Source organism: Athene noctua, chromosome 5, assembly GCF_965140245.1.
Source record: "Athene noctua chromosome 5, bAthNoc1.hap1.1, whole genome shotgun sequence".
Classification (NCBI taxonomy): domain Eukaryota; kingdom Metazoa; phylum Chordata; class Aves; order Strigiformes; family Strigidae; genus Athene; species Athene noctua.
This window is the reverse complement of record NC_134041.1, coordinates 43,832,861-43,851,952: the sequence shown is the minus strand read 5'-3', so window position 1 is coordinate 43,851,952 and position 19,092 is coordinate 43,832,861. Positions and strand designations below refer to the sequence as shown.

At 46.0% G+C, this 19,092-nt stretch overlaps 1 protein-coding gene across 24 annotated transcripts in view; it reads right to left on the bottom strand.

Moving 5' to 3' along the window:
• The window catches only part of CAMK2G (calcium/calmodulin dependent protein kinase II gamma), a 121,579-nt gene that overhangs the window by 3,834 nt on the left and 98,653 nt on the right, over positions 1-19,092 (bottom strand). The window contains exons 14-22 of one of the 24 annotated variants that reach the window (XM_074907219.1): positions 16,258-16,290; positions 12,256-12,324; positions 10,602-10,646; positions 9,901-9,949; positions 7,733-7,846; positions 5,903-6,028; positions 3,182-3,257; positions 2,599-2,693; positions 1,424-1,669 (exon numbers count right to left, since the gene is read on the bottom strand). In XM_074907219.1, the coding sequence (XP_074763320.1) occupies positions 1,437-1,669; positions 2,599-2,693; positions 3,182-3,257; positions 5,903-6,028; positions 7,733-7,846; positions 9,901-9,949; positions 10,602-10,646; positions 12,256-12,324; positions 16,258-16,290 (840 nt within the window). In that variant the 3' untranslated portion in view covers positions 1,424-1,436. The remainder of the gene's footprint in view (positions 1-1,423; positions 1,670-2,598; positions 2,694-3,181; positions 3,258-5,902; positions 6,029-7,732; positions 7,847-9,900; positions 9,950-10,601; positions 10,647-12,255; positions 12,325-16,257; positions 16,291-19,092) is intronic. The other 23 variants (XM_074907217.1, XM_074907227.1, XM_074907223.1 and 20 more) reach the window with 23 other exon arrangements.

Below are 19,092 nucleotides of genomic sequence, written 5' to 3'. Positions count from 1 at the left end.
AAGACTCTCCATTCCTAAGTTTCCTCACAACTCCCAGGCACAGCCACTGAGCTATACTGATCTTTAATTTAATAATTTCTTCTGCATCTTTTTTGAACTAAATCCAGGAAGAAGTCTCCCTCAACATCTCTACGATTAAAACTGATGCAAGTAAGTTATTTTTTTGTTCCCCTGCAAAGGCTTTATCCTTCTCACTTCCTTACTCCCTGGAAACTCCGCTGATTCCCCAGCTTTCTTGAAAGCTTTCCTGCTTCTGGTGCCCCCAACTGGCTTTTGCTTTTCAAATTCCATTTGCGACCTCTGCAATTTGCTTGTGACAGTCCACATCCCTCTCCATTGCCTCCAGCAGGATTGAATCCCTCATTACACATAAGAATAAAAACTGCTCTTGGCTTAGTCTCAAGTAGTACACAAGACTAGGACTCAAGTAGTAACTATACTTGAGTGGTTCATCCTCAAATGACCACATTAGAAAAGCTTGTCTTCCAGGTGGAGATGTTTTTTGGTTTTGCTCTTAAATAGAAAATCTTTAGTAAAAAGGTCCTAAGATTAGGAAAGGTAGATCTTTAAAATTAATGTAACATGTACTTCTGCATGAAATTAAACAAGGCAGAAAGACTTTGTACATCTCACTAAAAGAAACCAGTAAGGCAATAAACAAGAATGCCTAAATGCTGCAGAAGTGCATCTGCTGTCCTTCAGGAGCAGGCAACAATTGTTTACTCATATCAGATTTTATACTCAAAGTTTCCTCCAATGCTGAATTGTGGCAAGCTAATTGGGGGATATTTTAGATCCTCCGATATTAATATTTGTTTAGATCTTTTTTCCCCACTAAGTTTTCTCATTTACACTTAATAGCTTCTGCTAATCAAAAAAATCAGTAAAATTTATATGAATAAATCTTTACCCTTATTACACAGAAATTGTTCTGTATAGATTTTACAATACCCTCTCTAGGATATGACATTCTCATCAAAAAAGTTCTCTGAAATCTTCACCAGCATGTAAAGGTAGATCCCTGATAGCTGGGAAACAGCAAACCTGTGCACAACATGAGATAGTCTTCCTCTCTGCTCTGGATTAGCACTTTGTCTGAGCACAAAGCTAAGTACCTGGGAAGAAGCACTGCCGCTACAAGGGTAGTCATGCTCAGGAACAACTGTCTGGCACATGACTCCAGTTTGTCAGGAGAGGCAGATAATCCTACTGAGTCCCGAGAAGGTGATGTATCACTTGCACACAAGTCCTACTGAGTCTGAGCTTAGAGAAAGGAACATCAGCTGATCAGCAGAAGTCTTTAGCCTGCAGACAACTGAAAATGGTTCTCCCTCACCACCAGCTAAACAGCCTTGACACTGATTTCCCACATACAGTAGCCTTAGCTGTGTGTATGACATACTCCTTCCCCAATAATCCATACCCATATTTGATCCTCACTGGAGAGGTGCTGCAGGAGCTCCAGAGCAGTGGTAGTGGACATTCAGCCACTTGCCATCTCGGCGGTGCCAGACGCGTGTCTCTTCAGACTGCGTGGTGCGGGGCCGGCCTTGGCCATCGATGTACTGTGTCAGGCGGATGTATGCGATGCAGGCAGCATCTTCACCAATGACATGGACATGGGGGTTCAGGATGGTGGTATGTATTGGCTTGCTGTTCTTCGACAGTACTGGCAGAACATGCAAAACCATCAGCTTCATTTCACTACTAAGAAGGAATAGCCCCTGCATCCTTCAACCTAGTTTTGTATTCTACTCACCTTCCACTGGATTCTGGGATACAATAAAAATCACTTCTGCAATTTTCCAGGCAAAATCCAAGCAATTCTTTCCCCCATCACCCATTCTTCTCCTTAGGAACTGCACACTTATTGCCTAGAATCCCCTGGCCCCTTTCCTCCAGCTTTTGCAAAGCATACTCTCCACTTTTTAAACATCAGTGCTGCTGCTTCTTCCGTCATAGGAAAAGATCTTTTAATCACAGAATATTGTTACGAAGGAGTCAATCAGGTGATCTTTAAGCTAGGCCTGCATTAAATATGAACAAGCCTGAGAAGTCTAAAACTCACTCCAGAACAGGCTTTTGAGAGAGACAAAAGTCTCTGCGTACTTAGAGCACTAGGAATTGCCCAAGTCCTAGTTAGGTGTTAGAGATCTGAAACCATCCAGGGAAAACTCAAAGCAAAGGTGTGACTGATTTCTTCATGACTATCTTTAGGTCTGACCATTTGGTATGTCTATCCCAAACATACATGTTGTTTCCATCAAAACATGCTCAATTTTTCCATTTCCATATCAGTATGAAAACCGGTGTGCCTCAAACATTTAAAGCTCCTGCAGTCCCTGCTTACAAAATATTTGCACCTGGCAAATTGTACGCATACAGTGAAATGATCTGTGGGTTAGAACTGAAATTTTTGCTGAAAAAGGCTTTTGAGAGAAAGCATGCTGGCTCTTACTAATGCATCATAACCCATGCACAATCAAGTTCTTGCTAGTTCTGATAGCCAGTAAAAAAAAGGGCAATTCTCCCCCAAAACAGTGGCATAAAGGAAGATTAGAGAGAAAGCTGTTGGTGTTACCAGATCTACCTACTCACAGTTCTCAAAGTAAAACTTATGGAAATCCATTCCTTCAACCAGGTTCCCGAGTGCTTCAGGTTCAAATGAGGTCAAGCCAGGATCACAGATTTTTCTGCAAAGAAAAGTACCGCAGCCTTACAGCGTGCATTTGAGCCCAAGGGCTATTTAACACAATGAAGCACTGGTACGTCATTTGACTCATACCCAGTGTCCACCTAACTATTGCCATACTCCAAGGAGTAAATTCCTGGAGGACTCAGTCCTACTGCAACAACAAGGAGTTGGCGATAGTTGGCATTTCACATAAAACAAGCCTCCAGGTTTCTGGCTTTTCTTTTATTCTCCTTCTGCCCATCTCACTGCCCTCCCCCCTACTTTTCTTACAATTCTCCTTTTGTTGCTCCCATTGCTGTTTGATACCTGACTTCTTGATGCTCAGTTAGAGAGCTCTACCATATCCCTAGCCTTAATTGATGGGAGGTTAAAAAGCACAAAACTTTTCACCATCCTGGACTGCATAACAGCTCCTCATACCCAGGAGCCAGAACATCATTTTCACACTATGTGATAAACAACCTGTCAGAAGACATCTGTACTTACGTATAAGCCTCAAAGTCTCCATTGTTGATGGCTTCTATCAGCTGCTCTGTTATCTTAATGATCTCTTGCTTACGCACTGCAAACAAGAAGAAAGAGCAATTTAACCGTGCATAAGACTTCAGTGTGAATATGGGGCTAGTGGGTGCTTCCTACAAGCAATTTGCAGAGCACCATTAGTCTAGATCTCATAGGATGCTGCTCCCTGCATTCTGGAGATATGCAGTAATGACAGCCATCCACATGAGAGTAGAGGGGCAGTGGTATGAAAGGGGAATGGTGATCCCATAATGCAGGGAGAAAGAAAATAAAGAGGTCATATTCAATTTTTAATTCTAGAAAGGTCTAAGGCACCAGAGGTATCTCCTGAATGACAGCCTGAGGTGCTTCTGGGGAGTCTGACCAATGAATGTCAGTGAACCTGCCAATGTGAAGCACTGCTCTGGCAGCTTAAGATGTGGAAACCCTTCACCACAGTAGTTATGCACAAATGGCCACCACACAGATCAAGCCAATTGGAAAAAAAGTCTCCCAACAACTTGCCTGTCACCATCACCAATACCTCAGCTATTATGAATGCTGCAAACGAGCAACTGGGACATGTAGGGATGACTTCCGCAAGCTAGAAAGACAACCGCAGCAGGATGGATGGGTTGGATGAACAGGTCCTAGCTACACACTAGTGCACACACCGTTCGTCAGGCAGTTAGCTTCTGCCAGTTCCTACAGCACAATTATTTTCAGCACTCTGACAGCACTATCTTTAGCCCAACCCAGCACACTGGACTTCAAGATGAATGAAGATGGGGCTAGCTGTCTACTGTTATTTGGACCCTCTCTGGCCAGCACCTCTGCACTCTCTTCTCTTGTTTCCCACAGCCAACTGCCCAGGCCCCATCCCCTCTGAGGTGTTCCATCACCCACACTCAAGAGTTCTTAACACTTGCAGTTGGGTTGGCTCTGTTAAATAACACAATTCTAGTTCTATGACTATATGTGCACCATACATATGCCTGAGCCTATATGCTTACCCTTGCATCTCTTCAGCCTTCCCTACAATTTCACTGTAGGTAGAATATCCTGCACATTATACAAACATTTTGGAGGTGCTCTAGCATTATCTTCAATGTTACAATTGACAATTCCTACCACCAGAAGTGGAATTTATCTGCCCTGAGGCATCTAAAAGGTAGGTGTCTGAAATGGAACCAATCACCTGACGGGTCCTCCTCCAGGCCCTGAAAGAAATTGGCATTTTAGAAGTCTCACCTGAGGCATCCCAGATGCCTATCATTAGGGGGATGGCATTTAAATCCAACCTACCATCTTTAGCTGTCCAAATCAGGAAAGGTGAATTCTACTCTAAATGCCAGAACAGGCTAGTCTGAACTGCTCTCCCTTGTAAACTTCCATCCACATGCACATCTCAACCCACCACTGATAAACAGAGCTGAAGAGCAACAAGATGATAATCTCACTGGCTAAGAAAGATGTGTGCACCCACTCTGGAAATCAATTAAGAGAATTATACTATCCAGCCAGCCACAGAAACATCTCAGATAGGGGACAACTAGGTAAGGGAGCTGGTTCTGCCACTTGGGCTGTATGTATTTCCACATATCGAAAGATGTATACGGCGAATGAATCAAAACGACACAGTGGGCTATGTCTATTGCGAAAAATGGCTTTACAAGCAAGTCATCTGGAATTGCTTCTGCATGAAGCAGGGCTACTTGTTGTACCTCTCTCCTATGCGGAGCACACACCAGTGCATGCGATGTCCAGAAAACGGAGTCCATGGGAAAGGCTCCATTTGGGATGAGCAAGGAAATCTGCAGACAACAGCCACTGTGTGCTGACTCATCCCAAGATTTGCACTCCCTTCCCAAGTGTCACCATGCAGCAGCATCGCCCCTATCCTTCAACACAGGTCCATTCCATCAGACTGGGCTCGTCTTCTTGCTTTTACTACATGTCCCAAGCTACAACCAGCACACAGGAGGTGAGCCATTCTTCCTGAAGGACAGAGCACCTCGGGATGTCACGGGGGAAGGCATTCGCGCCTGCCGCTCCTGATGAGGAGCCTCCTAACACACGCTGCACAGTGGCACGAAGGGGAGGGCAAGCATGCACCAGCACGGGTGGACCAGTGTGACTCACGGCTCTGCTCCTGTACTTCTCAGTAACGCAGGAGGCGGCCCCGCTACCGCCGCCCGCCAGCAGTGCTGCGCAGGGGCACCCCGCGCAGGGGCACCCCGCGCAGGGGCACCCCGCGCAGGGGCACCCCGCGCAGGGGCACCCCGCGCAGGGGCACCCCGCGCAGGGGCACCCCGCGCAGCACCTGTGGCGGAGGGCACTCCCAACACCGGCCAGAGTTTACAACCGGTCGGTCTCTCAGAGCCGGGGGCCGGGTGTGGGGCACCCCCGCGGTTCCCCCGGCGGCGGCCGCCGCTGCCTGCAGCCCCGGGGCGCGGCGGGCGGGAGCGGCACCGGCAGCCAGCGGGAGCGGGGGCGAGCGAGGGGAGCTGGGCGGGCTGCCCTCGGCCCTGCCGGCCGCCGGCACCAACCCGCGTCGGCGGTCAGCTCGGAGGGGCGCCCCGTCCCTTCTCGGACGGACGGGGGGGAGGGCCACAGACGTGGAGAGAGGAAAGGGGGTGGCTTTACATCTACGGTAACTAGTATTAGTTGCACTACTCTACTACTGCTACCCAGCTGCTAACTTACACGGTGCAGGGTTAAGTACAAAGGGAACTACTGGAGTTAGCAAAGGCTCCGACCGAGCACGCTCTAACTCCAATGTCTGCCCTGGGCTGTCCCAGGCAAGAAGCTTCTCTTCACAAGACTGTGTAGCTGCAAAACAAATGTAAGCATTAAAATAATAAACAAAAAACAGAAAACAAAGTAAAAACCAACAAAGAAGTACAAACACACACAGCCCCAACACCGGTCAGCACACAGAGACAGCCACATCCCAGCAACCTCTCTACCCGCTCTCCTGCCTCTGTCACACATCAGCTGGGCCAGCCGCTGCTCAGAGGGGACCACCCCAGCACCGGCACAGGAGACCCCTCAAAGCACAACAGGAATCGCACCAGTGCTGCTGGAGGTAGTCTGAGGGTGACCCAAAACACCGGTCGGAGCAGTGACAGAGCAGCACGAGGGCAAGTACGAGATCTGAGTGACAGGGAAAGAAAGTAGGGCATCCAAATCACTGCAAATCTCAACTCGGAGGGGAGGAGGGTGGGAGAATACTGCCCCACTTGGCAGAGCAGTGATTTGGCACTCCTCAGTGTACCAGGCAGGGCCTTGCTATGAGGAAGAGGAAGGAGTTAATAAGAAAGCAGTGATGGACAGTTCACAGCAAAAAGGACTTCAGAAGAGATCATTTCCCTTCCATCCTGGCTGGGCAAAACACTTTCTGCATTGCACCTCACAAACCAGCAGTCTGACATCCTTAGAGCTACATCAAAAGTAAGTAACAGAGGCTCTGACTGCTGCATCGTATGAGATTCTGGTGCTGTGTGCAGGAAACCAGGGAAGGAAGATAGAAGGAGACAGAAGAGGGCATGCCTGTTTCTTTCTTTCCACACTGACCTGAACAGAATCAAATACTCCAGACATTCCCAACTCACATTAAGGACCCCTCCATTATAGGTTTTAAGTCAGGCAGCTAGTACAGTATGTCTGTGGGGGGGAAAAGCTAGGAATCCCATGTAGATTTTCTCCAACCTACTAGCTTTTCTCATATCCATTTTCAGAGTTTTTCAGCCACAGGATGAAGCCTGGATGCAGCCAATTCAAGAGAGATCAGGCAGACGGTACCATAACTATCAGACTGAGCATGGTACCAGCTAACTGAGCTAGCAAGACAGACATGCAAGGTAAAGCTCACAACAGAGAAATGCCCCTCAGAGACAACATTATCCAAGGATTTTCACTCAAGAGCACCTGACAATGGATTCAGAAATGCTATGGGGTCTTCCAGCAGTCAGTCACACACTCCCTTCCAAAGCATCCTTGAAGCAGTCTGTAAAAACTGGGGTTTTGTTCCTTTTGTACTTCCCAAGCACCATCCATGTCTGGGGTGATCAGGAGTTCTTGATAAGCGAGATAGAATTTAGCCTTGTCCATACCCTTCATAAGCAGGCCTGCACCACTGACCCCATTTACCACAAGGAAAACTAAGAGATGCAGCTACTTGCCCGAGGAAACCCCAAAAGACAGTGTCTCTGCAAAGAACTCCACGTCTCGCCCAGATGAAAGCAAGGGAATGAAATTAGCTAGGATGAGGTTCTGTTGTTGGGGTTTTTTTGTTGGGTTTTGTTTTGTTTTTTTTTTCAAAAAGGGAAGGAAAGGTTTGGAAATTTTCAGTGTGCAAAGGAGGGTATTTTGCAGGAAGGGAGATGATTTCTTTTTATTCCAGAGTACTCAAAATGAAAATCAACGTTCTGGAAGGAAGTTGAGGAAAGGAAAAATCTTGGGGAAGGAGAAAGGGGGAAGGTGGAGGGAGGGGTGGGAAAAAGATGCCGTGAAGCACTGCACCCCTGGACTTACTGGCTGAGAAACAGAGAGAAAGCTGGGACTGCATGGACTCAGTCTGTGTTTTGCTCTCACTGTGCCTCCGTCCTTCAAGCACTGAGCTGCCGTCCCCGGTGGAGAGAGGGGGAGCTAGCATGGCAGGGAATTAAAACACAAACACAAACAAAACACGCAAGTTCAGTAAATAAAAAAAGAGAAAGGAAATAGGAGAACATTAAAAAAACTACAATGCTGGGCACAAAACATGCAGGAGTATCCTCCAGGGCAAAGCCAAGTAGACAGCTCTACAACATGGACCTGTTGTGCAATTTAGAATGACACAGGGGGGCGGGGCACTGCCTTTAGCCCCACCAATGGAAACAACACATCCTTGAGGCAACTGTCACTGATGGATCAAGACGATGTCTCCTACACCAAAGCAGAACAGATCTACGTAACCTGCTGTCTGTTGAAAATAATAAGTCAGCAGAGGAATTGCACAAGCACTTCCCTTTTCCCAGTCATGGCTATGCAGACTGCCGAGAACTCCAACACCCCCAAACCTTTTGGTCTATTTAATTTTGCTTGAGTGCTTGCTTAGCTTAAAACATGGAAAGGCAGGAGCTGGAAAGGAACACTGGTGAACACTGCTACACTTAAAACTGAAGCACTAAAATTACCAGAGCTGGCTATAGCACAAACCATTACTGTGCAAGCTCCTTCCCTCCCAACCACCATTCAAATGGTTCCTTCTATTAAAATCTTAACAAAATTTTCTGACCTCTGCCAAAAAAAAACACCTCAGTTTTGATCTGCAGCAATGTAGCCCTATACAATTCTTCATCAATTTAACCCTGGCCAGCTGTCACCCTTCTGTTTCAGTTCTAGCCTTCCTCTCCTCACAGCATTTGTATTCCTGTTTTACAGGATGCATTGGCTCAACTGGCTCGAGCCTGGGGCCTCTCCTGAACAAAAGCTGCCAAAGGAGACAAGGTTTTGGACAAATATCTGTTCTGGAAGGATACCCAGCAGAGATTAGATACATCAATTTCTTTACCACACTACCACAACCATTCGGTTCCCTTCCCTCAAAGCTAGGTTCTTAAACTATGCATTACTCTTTGGCAAAAAGGTGGGAGTTAGAATACTGTCCTAGAATAAGGTCAGGTCATATCTGAAACAATCTGTATTGCAGAGCTCATTCACTCACTGGCATGTGTTTCTGCTCCCTGTGACTCCTCGGAAGAGAAGGCAGCAGCCTGTGATAAGCCACAGGAAAATCATCAGGAACTAGCCCAGCTGACAGAGGTGACATTGCTGCTACACCACAGAGTCAGCACTGATTTTACCCTGGATATGTAATTCAGATTGACTACAGGGAGAATGAAAATACCTCTGCCTCAAAATGCAAACTATTAACACATTTACCTCAGAATGAGAACTGCATTCACCCATCCCAAACCTCCTCATTCAGGAAAATGTCTGCTCGTCCTTCTTTAGGGAGGTCAGGAAAAGGACAGCTGCTCAAACAACATAAGCAGATATGGGACTCGGAGCTCCTTTATTTAAAGAGTTTTACAAGCACAGAATATTTATGGTATGGTCACTGAAAGGTGTGAAATCTCTTCTCAGCCTTTTCCTCGACTGATACCTCAGTTAAGAACATGAAAAATCATTTCCATTCACAGATGACAGGCTGAGAATGATCTTCATCTTAGAAACAAAAATAGACCCAAAGAGGAAAAAAAAAATCAAGAGGGACGTGTTTGCATGTCACTGAAGAGATTCCCAGAAAAGGGTGAGAAGGGAGACTGAGCCGTAACAGTGAGGTTTCAACTGTCTGTAGCCTAACCTACAGGGAAACACAAAAACAACCAGACTCCAAACCTCAAGGGACTAGTAGGGATTTTCCACACCTAGAAATGGACTGGAGATGAACAGATTATGATATTTGCATGAAAAGAATTCCAACTCTGAGACAAAAACAAATTATCTCAGGGCAAACAGTGTTTATATACCACAGAGGCCAAGTCAGCTGGTTCCCCAATGCATGGTCCCACTGTGACAGGAATGACAGCGTCATGGCGAATTTATGAACTGAGTCAGACACAGAAATCTGGGAAGCTAGTTCAAGACAATGATCGGATCTCCAGGATCCCCTGCCTGTACTCAGCTGTATTAGAAATTACAGGAAAAACACCTACCTTTCAGATCCTCATCTTCAGTCGTGGTGTTACAGCTCTCTGTGGAACCCTGCACAGCAGAACAGAGCATTACCAGGCATCAGCAGTTGGGAGCATGAGTAAATAGTCTGATTTTTTGTGAAGAAAGATGAGGAAAAGCGCAAAAAACATTGGCAGGGATGGCAAGGAGAGTATGATACAAGGAAGACTTGGATGGAAGCAGGCCACATATTAAGCAAAACTTAGCATCTCTGCTCAGCTTTTGAATGTTCAAGCCATCCACCCAGAAGTTTTACAAGGACAGAAGTTACCAAACTCTGTCAAATGAGATCAAATAGGAGTTGCTTCTGTTTGGAAAAAGAATAGCCACAAAAAGCTGAAGAAGGGCTCCTAGGCTTTCTCAGAGGAACAGGTCTCCACTTCCAGAAGATAAAAAAAAGTGCGCAAGTGCCTGTATCTTCTCTTCCACCCCACATACAAAAGAGAGTGGTGATTACACACCACAGTAGCAAAGAGATGATAGCATCTGAATGCCTGTCCCTATTCAGCCTCTTCCAGAGATCCACAGCCATACAACACAACCCTCCCAGTCTACTGCCAGCAGTATTCAGGGGCATGCTACAAACTAGACGTCGCAAAGGCAGAAACTGAAGTAAGACACACGAATACGAGGACGACAAGAGAGAAGTGAAAGTTTCTCTGGCAACACTCCTATCCCTTACCTTTATGCCATCTGTAGCATTATGGACAACAGTTGTTTGAGGCTCCTAGGAAAGGATGGAAGAATCATTAAACTCCAGTTCCAAAGCATTCTCTCATTTCTTTTCACTCCCCAGCAAGTGGAGAAAAGGTGACTGACATAAAAAAAATAAATCAAACCACAAACTCCAAACAGCACGTGTGCTTGCGTGCGTGTGCACACACTTCCTGCACAGAAGGTTTCCTGAAGAGAGAGGCTGCACTAAAAGCTACAGTCACAAAGAGACAAAGCCTCCAGCTTCCCCACAATTGCCCCTAATTCCCAATTTTCCTCCAGTGAACCAGGCTGGCACAAACACCAGACAGCAAGTGAGCAGCCAGTCCGCACCCTCTGCAGCCGTTTGTGAAGTAATGAGCCCTCAGCAGCGTCCTCACTGGAAAATGCTTCAAAGGAGGAAGAGGAAAGGATAATACCGGGCTGGGGCCTTTGTCTCCCACTTTTTTGGAAAGTTTTCTGTGTGTTTTACCCTAAAAAAGGGACATTCATAATTTCCATAATAAAAAGGGGATAAGGCAGACCACCTCAACGCCTCTCAGAGGAGTTGCTAGGGGAACTGAGCTGTGAAAAAAAAGCACATTTTTCTTAAAAGTCTCTAAAATGAGATCCAATTTCAATAATAACAAAAATAATGAATAATTTAGAAAGGCTCCCTCAGTATCAAAACGATCATGAACAAAGTCAGTGAAGGGAAAGCAGAAAATTATGAAGTGTCCCAAGAACCCTTCACCCCACAACAAACAAAAAAACCATCAAATTCCACCCTCTCACCCCCCAAAAAATGCCAATCCAACTCTCCACAGACACACAACAAAGAGCAGCTACCAAGCCTATGGGTGCTAACTACCTGTTGCACTCATCCCTTCATTACCGGGACAAGAGTTCAGATCCTGTACCATCTCCTCCCAGCGCTGTCACTCTTGCAGGGTGGCTGAGCGAGGACACCAGGGACTGTGACAGTGCAGTGATGGACACTCACCCATCTGCCTCTGTCACCCACTGCACTGCTGCCTGGTCTTCCAAGCATACTGAGGCACATCACACTGATCTGTGCCGTTAAATGCACTAGGCACAGGGCACCCTATGAAGCCCGCTGCACACAGCCCAAACAGAAAATGCTAGCCCAGTAAGTCAGCAAGCTGCAGAGGATCAACCACACAACTGAGCAGGCCAAATGGGCTATCAAAGGATTCCTCTAAAAACCATTTGCCTGCCCTTGCTTCTGTGGTCTCCTGAAGTTCATCCTCCATTTCTTAAGTGTTGGAGAGTGGATGCAGCTTGCCACTCTCTTCTTCCAAACCAGCCTCCCAAAAGCCAGCAGGAACAGTTGAACGGGACACACAGAACTATACAGGGATGGCACACAGGGAAGTCCAGGCAAGCTGCGATCCCCACATCCAACCACAGCTCTGCTCAGCACCCCCACCCCAAAGCCCGTGAGGCTGTGATCAGGCCCCACAGCAGCACAGGGACACAGACAGAACAAAGCCAAAACACAAGCTGAAACAGAGCAGCACAGGCAGCACTCGGGATGGGGGTGGGGGGGGGAAGAGAGAAGGGGAGAGGACATAATCAAAATTAAACCGAACAGGAAAAAAAACAGTGGTTGGGGAAGATACCATGGACGTCTGCACTGGGGGTGTTTCTTTTGCAGTGCTTACTATACTGGTTTTGTTGTTGCTCTGTGGCTGAGACAGAAAAACATGGTTTTAGTTCCCCTGCTGGGCAGCAGAGGCAGCAAGAAAATGACAGTATTGGTTCAACCCCAACCATCTCCTCAGACCCTCCCCTCCCCATAGGCTTGATCACCAAAAAGTGGGAGGAAGGAGTGCTGCCCGCTGTGCTGGACATCATCCTTCCCTCAGAGGCAACAGATATTTTAAGGGATGTACCAAAACCCAAATGTGCATGGACTGCTAGAGCTATAAGGAAGGAAAACAGAAGGGAAAGGCAGTAGTCAAATGGATGGGGAGAATCCTGAAATGAGCACCAACAAATTATGTGGTGAACAAGAGTGAGAGATGGCAGAAGTCCCTGAGAGAAAAAGACTACAGAAGTGAAAGACACACAATAGTCATGGTGCAGTCTCAAACAGGGCACAAATGGGAGTCACGTCTGAGGAGTCCCAAAGCGTGCAGGAACAGTCCTAGGAATGTGATGATGCTGAGAGTCCCAGGGAATCTACTGATGCAAGAAAAAGTGTGGTCAGCCCTAGAAAAGGTAGAGAAAAGGAGAAGTATAGTCATGTTGTGTCCCTGCTGTGACCTGTGCAGAGACTTCAGGATCAAAATATGGAAAGGGTTGGGGGTGGGACACAAGGAAAAGGCCATGTAGTTCCTCAAGTAGCAAGTCCTCTGCATAGTGCCCAGTAGTTTTTCATCTTTCCCCTCTTCAGCCTCTCTTGTAGCTGTGGTAGAATTACAAAATCTCCATTTCCTTCATTCACACATCAGAACAGTGAGGCAGTCACCAGCTCACTGCAAAGAAACATCCCGTTGAGTCATGTATGTCAGTTACATCAGGAATGAGCAAAGTCTATGTCTGTAGGAAGCCAAACCTGCATCCACTAGTATACAGTTCCTAGCCCACAAATCTATGTGTTTACTCAGTTACTGAGTACAAACACTTACTATGTGTTAATCAGTTGCTGGAGAACTAGGCCCACAGTTACACTGCCATGTAACCCCCACACCAGGTATACATCTCTCTTGCTGCCAGACACCTGCAACAATGTCAAAATCAGCGCTGCAGGAGCCTCACTCAAACTCCTTGGTTTACAAATCGAGGGTACTAGATGGAAGCTCAGAGCAGCATGACTCTCATTGCATGAGCTCTCCATCCTACCATTCTTGAGGAGTGCAAATTTGTACTGCAAAAGATCAGATCCTTCTCATCACCCAGTAACCACCACAAAGAATGCATAAGTCAAATGTTGAGCTGAAAAACACCTGCCAAAGGTTTAATTATGTCAACCAGAGACAGATCCTACGATGACTTCACACATGCCTACTCATACTTCAGTTTTTCTTCACAAGCAGCATGCCTTGGCTTAGCTATCCCTTTTGGAGAGGGAGAGAGGAGAAACAGAAGAGGAAGATGGGGCAGGTAGAGAGGGGACGAAGTAGAAGAGAGAGACAGGAATTAATTCTTTAAAAGTCCATTGGAAAAAGAAAAAGCATATGACACATTCATCCGCAAAGCTAAGACAGGAAAATTACTGTTTACTGCCTCTTCCTATACATCACCACATTGTCCTAAAACTTTGGCCTTCCAATAGCTTTGTTTCCTGCATATATTTCCAGCCTGATGGCAGAAGACATGACAGGCTGCTGTGGATGTAAGAGAGGCACAGATCAACCTGAAAAAATGAATCCCAAGCTATTTTGTGGTATAAGCACAACCAATTTCTGGCAATGCCTGGGTCCACCCCTCCACACAGCACTGAGGTTCCCATACTTCTTCAGAAACAGTGATCCTAATGCAGAGAGATCTATCTTCCAAACCTCTTCCAGTGAGAATAGCACAGCCCATTTTTCTTCCACTGAGATAAGAAGATAACGTTAGCATAAAAGAAGCTATACAAAAATACTTCTAATTTTTGGAAGGCTTTATAACTGAGGCCAAATGGGAGGGAAAAAAAAAACATCCAAGAAGCCACTGTTCAAGGAAAAAAATTGACAGCAGCTTGTTAGGTGTGGGATCTCATCTTACAAAGTGCAAACCCATGCACACCCAAAGCACACTGTCTGCCCTCCAGGCTGCACTGAACACCCAGTTCAGCCATCATACTCTTCCCCAGACAGTGAACTGAAGATGACAAAGTATCATGTTTGCTAGTCCAGAATCACATAACGTTTTACTCCAGGACAGAGTCCCAAGGAAATAAGAGGCAGAAGACTTAGCCTAAGCATTCCTCATAGCTTTCTGAGATGGAGGTATCTGATGTACTGAGCTTCCCACACACACTCGTGTCTTGTGGCCACCTAAACAACGGTCCTTCCCTGGAAAAGACTGGCTTGCCCTTCCCAGAACCCCAGGTGGCACAGCCAGCTCCTACCCCTACTTCCCCTCCTACTGCCAGCCAATATCATAGACACTGATAGGCTGGCTATGGTCCTTGGTAATTCACAGCAGCACAGTTCAAGTTAAGAGAGGTCAATTCACATAAAAAGGCGCCAGGCCCTTCATAAAATCTATGTAACACAATTAGTTTTGGCACAGCAGTAGGCAGCACTTCCTGCACTAGACAAGAGACAGGCACAAACGACACAGAGGGTGCAAGAAAAAGAAAAGAGACCAGTGATCATATCGCTAGGGACACATATTTCCAGCCAGCTAAAAGAAAATAAGTACCAACACCTGGGCCATCTCTGGTTATTTAGCCACCTTCACTGCTTCCTTTTTTTCTGAGGCTGACACATGGTTTACATATCCCAACTGCTTTAAAACAACATGCAGAGGGAGTTTAAGCATTGCTGGTAGTGGGCAGGAAAGAAGGGCAAGGCAGGCAAAACGAACTCCTGCCCTGGAGTTTCATAAAGGCAGGGCTGGTGAAAAATCAGTCCCCCCACATGCAGTACTTTCAGAGTATTTGTTTGCATTTACCTAGTTTCCAGCTATCATTTAAGGAGGAAGAGGAGAAATCTCTCTCAGAAAGTAATGTAGGAACAAATTATTCTGCTTTCTCAGTACTATAACATTCCTGTTCCTACCTACAATATGGGAGAAATATTTTCTATTCTTGTTTTTTTTGTGTAAAGGATATCATGTAATAACTAATTTTTGTACTTTAGTTACTGTTCATACCTCAGTGTCAGAGACAAAGGCATCATCTAATGGGCTGTGTATGACTCCTTACAATATGGTACTGGCCAATTTTCTCTTTGCTCCCTTGAGAGTGGATTTGACTATTTTTCTGACAAATTCTATGGATGTCAAACATCTGGATGGATGAAAAAAGGAAATAAACAGGACAGGGGAGGCAGTTACTGGGTGTTTTGTCATGCTGGGATACATAAACGAGATCAGGACAAAAGGAAGTTTTGGATTATAAAGGCTCTGACAAACCTTTTCAGTAAGTATGCTAAAAAAAGAAGTGACCGGCAGCTCTGAGCTGCCTGGCGGTGCTGTGCCCACACATTTCATCTGAACAGAGAGGCCCCATCAGTCTCTGTCACATTTGGAGCGACTCCCAGTTTGTTCTACACTGCAGGGCTCCCACCAAGGATGACGGCACCAACACCAGGCAAAGCACCTGCTCCTCTTTTTGGCACCTCTGCAACAGAATGACAAAGCCCCATGTCCAGACAAGGCCCGCACCTGCTCTGCTGAGCCCAGGAGAACCACTGCCTTTTTTCATTTCACACTCAGAGCAGGCAAGGTCAAACTGCATTGCCAGCAGTTGATTTTCTGCACAAAATGGAAACTGTAAGACTGGCTGGGGGCCAGACAATCACAGGGCCCTTTTAGTGAGGACATGGACCTTTCAGTGCACAATGATTCCCCCCTGCCACCGCCCCCCTGCACAGACATGCTATGTAGGGTGATGAGCACAAGCCGAGCGTGCATGGCATGAGAATGGCGGACGCACGAATTGCAGGCAGCTTACGGGAGGTGCTCACCATCAAATGCACACTGGAGCTCGACTTCCTTTTCTGGACACACCATTGAGAGAGGGAAAGAGAAGGGAAGAGAGGAGATGAGAAGAAAAGCACAGAAACTATTCACACATTAGTGTGCCAGCAAGAGCCCCCCTGCCAATATTGCTCCCCTAGAGGCAGGTATAAGCAGCAGCAGAAATGCAGAGACACACGAGAAGGTGCAGAAGGAAGTCACCATTAAAGAACATGACTACACACCACGGGAAATGGCAGGGTTGAAGATCCCCATCCATTCAAACATCAAGGTCAGAACATAGGTGCCCCACACACTGATATGAGGAGAGGAGGAGAGAGGAATATATATGCACAAGATTTGGGATGCAAGGTGCTCTCCCACCTCAGAAAACTGTGCAGCTTCCCCAGCCACTCTGAAGAGGTAGGCAGAAACCCTGCGTGTGTTCACATTTGGAGAAAGCAGAGCTGTGTTTCAACTAGAATTGGAGGGTAGGGAGGAAGGCACAACGGGAGAGGTATCCCCAAGGGCTAAAGAAAGAAGAGGGAACTTCTGTTCATAGCATGGGGCTCTCACACAGAAATTGGGTTGACTGGAGAGGCAAGGTGCACCCATGCTCAGACGTAGAGGAAAGGCAAGACAGACAAAGAACACCTGGTGCTCTTAGATACTGGGAGGAGAACACACAGGGAGCAATGCTCAAACACTACTCAACCTTCTTGGACTCTACTCTTGTTCAAACGTATCTTCAGTCATCTTCAAAGACACCTTCACACCAAACTGCACTCTCCAGTAACCTAGACCCAGCATACATTCCTCTACTCTTTTACTACACTCTTAGTGTCATCCTGTCCAAACTGCGCCTGACAGGTCTTTCAGTGTTACAATGCCACCCCTTCCTCCTGCTGTCTCCACATACATTTTCCATCTGCCCTTCTCCCTTGGTACTATCTAGGCTATTCCTCTGCTGCTTACTACAGAGTCTAGTTCACAGACTAGTGTAGGACAGCACATCTCAGCCAAAAACCACAATGGCATGGGCTCAGCTATGTAGCTTTGGACTCCTGCACACTACCACAGCCTACCTCTGGAGCAGCCCTTTGAACTCAGTACAAGCCATGGAGTTGTACCTCCCCATTTCACACATTTACTGAGCCTTCACAGCTGTCACCTTGAATACTGCCTTCGTCCCTGCTATCCCCACATCAGAGCTCAAGCACGCATACAGATTGGAATGTCTTTGAGAGCAGAAGTTCACCTCATACCCAGAACCATGTTTCTAATCACACCATACAGTCCAGAATCATGCAGCCACTGCATGAACAGACTCAAACTAGCAAAGCTTCTGCCTCATCTCATCTTTAATTCCAGTAAGACAGACTTGGAACACTGATCTGTTCAGCTTTTGGCTCATGAATCTTCCACTGCATGGAGGCACAACATAGGGCTTGCCATTGCCTGGTTTACAAACTTGTGCTTCCTCTCACCTTTTAGGAAAATTTAGCTTCTCCACAGGCTTTTCCTCAAGCTAGAACTAAAATAGGATGTACTACCAGTACATGAATACAATGGTTAGACCATCAACAACCCAGAGAAATCCTTGTACCCAGACACAACAGAGAATTCTTAACTGGAAATGAAAATTCACATCAGCTGAGAAATTGCCCCAAAACTTCAGGTTTTATTTTTATGTATCCTACAAATTGCAGCAGACAGAGGTTATTATGGATACTGCAGGGAAACTTATCTCTAAGGAAGAAAGTTTCATCTGAGGTTCATACAGATTTCCAATGACTTACAGAAACAAGAAAAGGGACAGGAAATGTTAAGGGACAAGCAAAAGGTTCAATATGAAAGTCAACCAAGCCATACAGAAAACAATCACCCTCCTGTATTAGAGGCACAAGGGACACTGACACAGGAGGAAACAGAACCCTCTGCAGATCAGAATTTAATTAGAGTACAATCTCAATTTAAAACAGTGTTGGTCTATTAACATGGTATGATGTAGTGTAGAAATCCCAGAAAGCACACTATTACTGGCCACTATAATAACTGGGAGAAGAAAAGCTATCTAGGCAATATGAAAAGGGTGGGGAGTGAGGTCTGTGTTAAGACCGGAGCATGAAAGTACTAGTACAACTCAAGACAGGTTGGATAATGCCAACATGAGGCACTGGCAGTAAGTGCTTCAGCATTTAATAAGTCAAAACATACACAAGAAAATTCCTAAAACCAGATCGGCCTCCCAATCCCCTCTGTAACAGCTGTATCAGACCCATAATACCACCTTCCCAAGGTGACTTGCCAAGTGAGCAGAAGTTTTTGTTCTTGTAAAGTGACTGTAACTTCGCAAAGTAAATAAGATAACAGAAGTTTAGAGAGTTCTCTTACCATAACACAGCTACATCTCTAAGTATTTCTAGGCAGTGCAGAGACATCTCAGGGAATGCAAAAAATTGTTTAAGGCAGATAGCCTATGGTAAAGTTCCTCACTGATCACTTTAAGGGTTTCCCTACATCTGAGTGACAAAACATTCTCCCAAAGCAGCATAGACAACATTTTCCTCACAAACTCAGAGATGAATGTTTGTTAAAGTTCTATTTCTGTATTTCTGTGAAACTCAGGTGTTCATCTCAAAAGAGAGGCAGATTCTCTACAATGAGACTTGAGGAAGATATTTTAAGTAACAATAAACAGAAGTCAGCAGGTGATAGAAGTCCCTTCAGCATAGCAGCAATACAAGAAATGGCAAGTGTAAATCATTCCAAGCACCTGTAGAAAATACAATACATACTAGAAGATGCTATAGGAAGTAGAATGATTCCAGGCAAGGTCCCAT